A 9,464-nucleotide genomic window follows, 5' to 3' on the forward strand; every position below is an offset into this window, starting at 1 on the left:
GCAGTTAAATGCCTATAAGCTTTAGGAGAACTTTTTGTTGGGCAAGTTGGTGAACGTTCATAATGATTTTTAAGGCGCAAAGCAGGACAAACCATGGCGCTGGTTTGTGTCCTTTCTTCGTCCAGTCTTTTAGCGCCGTTTTCTACAGTTAATCATGAACCAACCAGCCCAAATGCGCACCTTATTGCAGTAATAAAAGATTACAACACCGAATTCATCCCTCCCACCTTAACCATCAGGCGGTGCCATTGCTCTGCTGCCCTTCTTCCCCCGTTGCACACATCTATGCACTATGCATGCCAGTGTCGTGGAACATTCAGGGCAGACTGCTACTATGACGTTTTCAAAAAGGCAGACAAGGGCTTGTCTTGGATCACAGCCTGACATACAGGTACATTTATTAAAAATGACAATGACTCAAACAATATACAAAACCACAATTAACAGATTTCTATTAAACAATTTCCGCACTTCATTTAGTGCTCAAGAAAGAATAAAAATATAAAAAATGGTAAACATGCACACTCGAAAATCCCCTCAATGGCACCAAAGCAGACTTGGAACAGGCACATCCTGATGAAGAGCATTAAATACATCTTGCACAACAGACACACGTATGTACACAGTGTGCACCATTCACTCCACCAAGAGTGAAGCAGACAGCACGGGTCCTGTAGAAATTGTTTGTGTGGCAGCATCCGGCAATGTTGCCCGCTGAGCAGCCTTACGCCACAGTGGTCGCAGCTTGACAACCAAGAGGAGCGTAGAATCTTCAATGTTGCCCAAAGCACGTGCTGCAACCTTTTTCCCAACGTGAAGCTCCGACCAGTCCCGACTAGTGGTGGCAGCAGGGTCTGCAATAAGGCTGACAGGAACACCTCGGACAGTGGATTCAAGTATTGCAACAGTGGGCGTGACGAGAGCGACAGTCGCAGGTATCGAGTACGCCACATCAGGCCTGTCGCACGTGGCATTGGCGAAAGGCAGGTCTTCATCAAAGCACCACTCCGAGTGAGAACATATATCCGTGTCACTATGTGACACAAGCACATTATCACCTGCTGCAAGGTGGTTACCTTCGGGCTTCACAGACTGCTTTGTCGGTGAGGTGCTTGGAGAGATTTCATAGTCAGTCTCCTGCTCAGACTCATCATCAGCAGACAGATCTGGATCAATATCACTTGAAGCTACTCGGCTGCTGCTACTGCTGCTTTCATCACTATAGGTCGTTTCCACTGCCTGTCTTTTGCGATAAAGCCTGCTACCACTTTGTTGGGCTCCATGCATACTGGAATCTGAGATTGAGCCAGTGCGAAGACGTGAGGCTTTCACCGAGGCAGTCGGCGATGCAGATGTGGCATGCGTCCCATTCTCTTCTGGAACCTTCTGGGTATTGAAATCTTTCACTCTTTTCTCGTCCACCTTTATGTCATCATTGGCAAGTTGGAGTTTAGACTGTTGCAGTTGCCCTTTTGAAGCTGCTGGAAGTGGTTCAATGTCCCAAATTCCAGTTCCAGCCCATGCAGTCAGGCTCTCTTTGGGTGCTTCATGACTGGTAGCAGCATTACTCTGAATGGCCGTAGGTTCAGAAATTGCTGGTGATGTCGCACATGGCACATGATTGTTCTTTTTAGGCAGGATTGCATCAAGCACACTCTGTGGTGCATGATGTGTCATTGATGAAATTCCAGTCAGCCCAAGCACACCTTGTGGACTCTGCTCTTCAGAGTTGGCACACTTGATTGTTTTCTCACACAGCTCAAACGCTTCTGTCATCGGGAAAGGGCGCAAGTCCATAATTCTCCGGTCATATGGCGTATCCCAGTCACAGTCATCGTAACCATCATCAACAATCGTAGTATCAGCACTGTCATCCAATGTGCCTTCCTGAGTAGGCGCATTTCCATTTTGAACTACTTCTTCAGTAGTCAAATTTTTGAAGTTTGGAGATTTCACTTTTTCTGTATCATGGTCAGTCAGTGGTGGAGCTGCCAACTTCACTGGTTCAGAGTCTGAGGCACTGGAGTAGAATATGCAGTCATCACCATTAGTGGACGCATTGTCATCACTTGCAGCATCAGATATGTCCAAGCGATGCTTCCCACCACTGCTAGGGTGAGCTCGTTTGCCCTGCTCACTACCTTCCTTCTCCTCTTCGCCACAAGGTGTACTGCCAGCACTTTTCAATTCTACAATGACCCACTCAGATTCATCATTGTCCTTGACAGCAATGAATTCCACTTCCTGACCAACTATCAGTTCATTGTAATTGGTTGACGTGGCACTAAGGGCATCTCTCTTGAATATAACTTCAGCATAATCATCAGAACTACCAAAGGTAGCTGCAAGCAGTCCACTCTCTCCATCTAAGCTAATAATCCAGCCCATGCCATTGACTGGTGTGCAATTTGTCTTCTCTGGTTTTATACCTGTCCTGGTGCCTCCAGAACCCATGTCCCCATGGTCACCAGAATCACGCTTCCCAGAGCTTTCTTTCTGCTCTTCAATGAGCAGCAAAAGATCGTCACAAATTTCAAACCTGTCCTTGCGCGTGAGCACGGCCTTCAGAACAGTGCTGCTGCTAAAATGATGATCAAACCCTTCGTCTTTTAAGTTTTCGAGGACAGAAAAAAGTGGTGCCTTGCTGTCGGTACACTTCAACAACTCTTTCTCCAACATCTGTGCAATTTCTTCTGTATCCTCGGGCACTGCCGACCTGGGAACAACAATAAAGTGCTCCTTATCTAGAACAAAGAATTCCTCTCTGCGGTGCAGGAACTCCAGCAATGCTTTGATGTCGGGAATGAGACACTGGAACAGTCTTTCAGTGTTACGCCGTAATGTGCCATGAAAGTTTGACACTTCAACAATATCTTCAGCCGCTAACTTCACACAAACTTCAGCCAATGCATCTTCCAGGGCAGAAAGCAGAGAGCTGGCATATTTGAGAGGCCATGACAAAATGGTATTGTCCTTAACTATCTTAAACATGTCAAAGCAATTGCTGACTAAAGAGCAAAGCTTTTCAGTTTTGCTCTTCCCTGGCTGTTTGTTAAGTTCTTGGCTGTACTGGTCTTTGACTATGTTTAGATGCCCAAGGATTGTCGAGAATGGCTTCGGGCTTTTCACCAGTAATGCAGCTGCAACTACACCGACTACCAACCTGAAAGAGCTGGGCATAGTGTCAAGAGGGCACACTTCATCATGAACGTCAGCAACTTCTCCTCCATCAATTTTTGTAAGCCATACAACATTAATTGGCTGCAGCACATAAAAAAAATCATTGTACTTCAAGAAAAAGTTGACAAACTTCTCTTGCGGGTACACATCTTCAAAGTAGTCCTTCACAAATGAAGAAGCCTTTTGAAGGTGCTCTTGCAACATACTTATGGGCACCGGATAGGTGTTCACACGGAGAGATTTGATAAGATCGACAAAATGCTCTAGTGCAGAAGCCTCATGTGTATTTTCTGAGGCACTTTCAAAGTCGTATTCATCCACATCACTGGAATCGCGCTTTGAACACCCACTGCCAGACGAAAGGTAGACATTCTTGTTCTTGGACATGGCAAACTTGGTTGGAGCCTTGAGAAAAAATGACTTGAAGTTATCCTTTGTGTAGACTTTGCACAAGTAGCCTTGCACTTTAGGTGGAGTCAGGGGAAGAAAACTCCAAAGAACTTCCGGAGAGATGGCTTTGACTTGATGGGCCTCCAGAAGCTGCATCAAAGCAACATAAAACTCAACAGCCAATACATTCGGTTGCTTTTTCGCTGTTGTGTCCGTGCTCAAGTCCTTTTCAACAGCAAGACAAATGTTGCCATTTTTGCTCACCCTGAAACGGCTCTGGTAGTGCTGAAAGAATTCCACCACATTCTTGCCATAGCTGTCCGACAGGTAGCCCGTAAGTCTGCGATTGAGACATGATGAAATCTCTAAGGCCGTTTCTGGCTTCACTACGCGCACACCATAGCTGTAGGCTAAGTGAAAGAGATCAGCAAAATATTTCTCAAGCAACTTTTCGACTTGAACGTTCCTTGCATGCAATGCGCCTGCGCTGTCCTCGCAGCCAGAGACCCTTCCTTCCGAGGTGCTACTGGAGGAACTTCCTGCATTGGATGCTCGTTCTTTGGCAGTCGAAGCAAGCTCAACTACCCCCGTTCTTTCAATGCTGAAGTGATCAGGGTGATCCAAGAAAAACTTGTCAAATTTACCGTAAGGGTACTCATCACTGAAGTAGGAAAAGACTATCAGAGGTGCATCAGCTAGGCGCTGCCGCAGCTGGTCAACATGCGTCAACTCATTCTCCTGCATTCGAGTCTTAATCACATCTTCGAAGTACTTGATCGCAGCTGCCTCGGCGTTAATGGGACCGCCGTTGCCATGCGAAGGCTCCCAGGCATCGTCCGAAGACTTCTCCAGATAATCATTTTCTTGGTTTGGCAATGGAGGAAACTCCTCCTCGTCAGACTCTTCATCATCATTTCCATCAAGCGTCTCCGGTGGACTGCTGCCGGTGGTCACTGAAAATGCAGACTTGTGCGCCCTGAAGAAGTCCAGAAAATTAACCTCAGTGTAGTTACTTTTGATGAAATGCTGAACATTGTCGGGAGCCTCACAAACTTGGGCGAACAGAGAGTCCACACTACAACTCTCAAGCTCAATTCCAGGACTGTTGAGAACCTGGCGAAAGAAGCGCACAGCGTCAGCTTCATCCTGCGATATCTCACCATCCAGGCAGCTGGTATCAGATGACCAGTAATTCTGGAAATTGCAGTCATCCAAAGGCCTCGGTGCTTCCCCTAGAAGGTACACGTTGCCAGAGTTTGAAACACCAAATATGTCGGGGTAGGCCTGCAGCAGGCGCCTCATGTCCTTTGCCGGATAGTTCTTGGCCATCAAGGCTTGAACACCAAGTGGTGCTTCCCCAAGACATTTCCGAAGGGCCATCAATGGCACAGGTGAGAAATGGTATGCATTCATGGCCTTCAGCTTGCTTTTAAGGAAATCGACAGCCATCTTCTCAAGCTCGTCGACGCCGTACTTTTTCATGATGTCGGAAGTCAGGTAGACATGTTTAGTTCCTTCAAGTTGAAAAATTTCTGGGAAGCGCTTGAAGAATTCAACCAAGTCACCACCGTAGACACTCTTGATATGCCTCCGTATATTCACCTGTGCGCTTAACAAATAGCTGCCCAGATCGGCAATGCTGACAGGTGACAGTTCAGTCTGCTTTTCCCCTTGGATGACATTGGTGAAGTAAATAAGGCACTGCTTTTCGTTGTTCGACATGGTGAGCGGTTCTTGATCACCACCTTGAAAAAAGAAGCAGGCAGAGGAGGGAGGTGTAAACTTGAGTCGGCAATTGACCAACAGACCGAGAAACACTTCAACTTGTTTCGCTAGGAAAATATTCGAAATGCAAAGCGTGTCATTAGCGTCAACGAAGTGGGAAATTGCACCCACTTCGTTGATGTGGCATAGTACATCTCCCTTTTTTTTTTTTTCTGTCAAGCAAGGCCTCACGCGAACAGCTGCAAAGTTCATTTGTGTTGAACAATGAACCCACTGGGAACAGTAATAACAAACGTTTCTCCTCCAAGAAAAGCTACAGTGTGCCTGCCGTGCGAGACGGTGCAGCGTCATTTCATTCTAGACGACGTGGCGTCATTACAACATTGCTCTAACAATGTTATCATGCGGGCTGTAAACCACGCAACGAATACCTAACATTCCTTAGGTTGTCAGAGTCAATGCTCCGCTGTCACTTCAGAATAGGGAGCCTCACAGTGGAACTTTCACAGGTCAGACCATGGTTTCGGTTCTTCGAACACGACAACGCCTATCACACGTAAACACAACTAGAACAAACACGTTAGTCTGAATGCGGCAGTTTTTTGCACAGGGCATAAAACATATTAGTAATCCATGCTCATCTGTGGTGTTGTTTATGTTGCAGCTGCCGAACGCAGTCGAACATATGAAACGTTCGAAAGCACTAGCGTTGCGTCGCAACATTCTGCTAACACATCTCTACGGCGAAATGCGCAAGATCGGACAGAGCTGAACAACTTACATCGTGGGCTTGGCGTAGCGTGAAATTCCAAAACTTTGAAGTCTCCGCACACGGCTCAGTTTGACGACGATGGCAAGACCGACCTTCGCGCAAACGCTGCGCGATTCACAACATGTTCGAATGTTTCAAAAAAGAATGACAAGCGCCGCTGTTTCTTTCGGTAACCGCCGCACAGTAAGGCGGAGCGCTGCGGGCAGAAGCGATACGGTATAAATGCGCATCTCGGCGACCACGGCCTGTTTTGTTACACATATTACAGTGTTCTATCACATATATATTTGAGCTGCTGAGCCTTGGGCAGCTTTAAGATGCTCGATGAAAAAAAATTTGCATTTTTAGAACGCGTAACCACGGACTTCTAGCCACACGGGGGCGTTTTCGATCGTTATCGAATCATAGAGTTAAAGGAGTACTGACACGAATTCTAAATATTTTTGGATTGTTGCTCTAAATAAACACACTGATGTAGAGAACCCTAAAAGGAGTATTGTGGCGCCTGAGAATGTACCGAATATTTTTAATACCACTATCTTAAAAAGTACTTTCGGTTCCGATATCGAGGGGGCGTGTTTTTGGTGACGTGTCATCGCAGTGTGATGTCAGGGAGAGGCAGCAACTCGAGACGTACTAGCGGCAGATCTGTCATCTGCTTGTGGTGCAAATAAACAACGATGAGTGGATTGTTGTCCAGTGACGCCGACAGTGATTTCAGCAGTTAAGGCTGCGTGTAGGCAAACTCAGTGGAACTGTGTAAACTCGTCGGGACACTGTATACCAAGGAAACGTAAAATGTCCTTTTTGCAATGTCTCAAAATCGTGACAATACTTCTTTATTATACGGACTGTTATAGTCAGTGTATGAGTCTGTTATACTAACTCTATGTCTCGAGCCCGATCTCTCAGGACCAAATCACGATCAAGGAATCTGATCGGGTTGGGCTCTATCTCTATGGAATGTGCCTCGTGGAAGAACGGGCAATTTCAATCGGATTTCACGATCCAAACTAATCCGGATGGAGTTTGATGCAGACATCACTCAAATCTCTATCGAGCCTGATCGCGATTGAAAGTGACCATGTTGCAGCATCGCAGCATCTGATATCCGGATCGAGCCAACAAGGAACGGCCCTAATAGCGATCAAAAGTGCCCATGTGACACCGGCAAGACTGATGCAACAGTACACTTGCACTTTCGATCGAGATTGAGCGGGAAGGGGGGGTATTGGAGATCACATTTCCTGGTCTCGATTAGCTTATCAGCACGAGCTACATGAAGGTGCCAGTAGCGGTTAAATTCCATCCGCATGGGCAACACTTCAATATAATATGGCATGCATGGTACAGCAAGAAACTTGTATTCTTTCACTCCTCCCTCACAAGTTTTTTTGTTTTTGTTCCGTCATTATGCCTCTTAAACCTTTACCACACACACAAAGTGTGCAGAAACAACCCACGTCATCCTACAAAACAAAGCTTGTCCTGGCGTCACCATTGCAAGAGAACAATTAAAAGTTAATATTGATTAAATACAGTTTCAAAACTCAATTCTTCATTCATTTTATAGAAAACTGCTGAGTATTACAATAAAAAACCAAACTGAAATTTTCTTTTACAGAACTTAGCACTAACAGCAATGTGGCATGAATTTTAAAACATTTACCTGCACTTATGTTGGGCTGTTACAGTAGTGCTGCACTTGGTAGGTCGTCTTTAGTTAGCTTTTTTTTTTTAGTACTGTGGTTCAAGAACCAAGCAGGTTGGTGTAGAGCCACATACATTACTTAGAATGACATAACCTTGTTCAACAGTAGGGTATGTCATTAAATATACCCAAACAGAAGCAGTCAAACTGCTTGAGGTAATAGGGTGCCACAGTGAGAAGTTGAATGCAGTGTTGGCAGCCATTTTCCATTTCTTTCTACTTTTTCTTTTTTGCTACATAAACCGCTCTAAGTAAATGTGCTGGTATTCTTATTACAGAAACAAGCCTCAATCACACCCTAGGTAGTGCTTTTTTGTGTCCTTTTAAAGCTTTAAATATAAGCAAGAGGCATGGAGACCTATACAAATGCTTGGAATATCCTGTTTAATATTGGTTAATGTCACAAAGTCCAACACACACATGTTGGTGATATTTTGCCAAGTCAAGCTTCAACCATCACAACCATCTTAGGTGGAGACATCGGCTGACCTTGGCAACGGGGTACCAGTTGCAAGAAGCAGTCTGTGACAAAATAAAAGCATCCCAGTAGTTCCTACTGTAGGGAAGAAGAAGATCATATGCGGCAGTGGGCACGATGACCATCGGAGGTTAAGCCGTGCCTTGCTGGGTGGTTTCGTCGGCCATTTCTGAGGGAGCGGGCAGTCTCCTGTTTCGGAGTTCCAGGTTGAGTACCCAGCACCTCCACCACTCTGGAACGAGGTTTATTGGCGACAAGTAGCACTTGAGAAGCAGACTCACGGACGCCGAAGGCGGGCGGCGAAAACCAACACAAGAATCACAGTCCAAACGCCAACAGCTCGCGCTCGGCTCTTTCAGCTAAGGTCGTGGCCCACTGCCGCATATGATCTTCTTCTTCCCTACACTGCAAACAAAACAGAATGTACAAAATATTCCAGTGTAACAAGACAATCAGCTGATCTCTCTCAAATCAAACAACATATAAAGACCTGTGCACACACACCAAGAGCTCCTCTTACAAATGCTACTCATAATACTCATCAGCCACAACCACCACAAACATGCATATTGTCATAACATATAACAGCAGTGAAACGTACATTTTTTTTTCGTAATAATACAAACAGTGACCTGTACACGAGTCCAGACATTTACACAAACCCTTTCTATTCTGCCAGATTCTGCATACTGTAGCCACAGGCATCATTTTTTTGTCCTGTAAGCAGTGGGAGTTTGTGGTAACCACCAAGCGAACTTTATTTCTACATTACTGTCGTGAAGCCGTTGACAGTGGAATCGTTAACAGGCAACTTCATTAAATTGAAATTTCAGATAAACCCGCTTCGTTATATTGAGGCTGAAAATATGTGGCGTTCGATGGATGTGAGGTAACAAAAACTGAAAAACTTTGTTATATCAAAGTTTGCTATAGTATCAAGGTTTAGCCGTGTAACGCCACCTCCTCACCACTGAGTGCGATTACGAAAGAAAACAGGGAACAATTTTTTACTTGGAAACAAAAAATTGCGTTTTTCTGGGAACATGATCTTTGCGATTTTATAATTATTGAACATGGAAAAAAAGATGCATGAAAAAACAGCACACACCATTTCACTTATCTAGTCCACCAATGTTCATTGACTCACCATCATGAAAAGCTTTTTCAAGTGAATACCTGAAACTGAGTGAACACCATGAAGAATCCAC

General features: G+C 45.2%; 1 protein-coding gene across 1 annotated transcript; it reads right to left on the minus strand.

Annotated features, from left to right (window-relative positions):
• Positions 1-363: 363 nt before the first annotated feature.
• LOC119383136 (uncharacterized) lies at positions 364-6,206 on the minus strand. Its single transcript, XM_037651142.2, has 2 exons — positions 6,077-6,206; positions 364-5,315 (listed from the first exon to the last, which is right to left on the minus strand). The coding sequence occupies exon 2, from the start codon at positions 5,290-5,292 to the stop codon at positions 637-639; it is 4,656 nt and encodes a 1,551-aa protein (XP_037507070.1). The 5' UTR covers positions 5,293-5,315; positions 6,077-6,206; the 3' UTR covers positions 364-636.
• Positions 6,207-9,464: the final 3,258 nt, after the last annotated feature.

This window comes from Rhipicephalus sanguineus, chromosome 2 (genome assembly GCF_013339695.2).
Source record: "Rhipicephalus sanguineus isolate Rsan-2018 chromosome 2, BIME_Rsan_1.4, whole genome shotgun sequence".
NCBI lineage: Eukaryota > Metazoa > Arthropoda > Arachnida > Ixodida > Ixodidae > Rhipicephalus > Rhipicephalus sanguineus.

What these genes read in the sequence shown, in the direction of transcription:
- LOC119383136 (XM_037651142.2), bottom strand. Translation starts at nt 5,292, where the DNA reads ATGTCGAACAACGAAAAGCAGTGCCTTATTTACTTCACCAATGTCATC.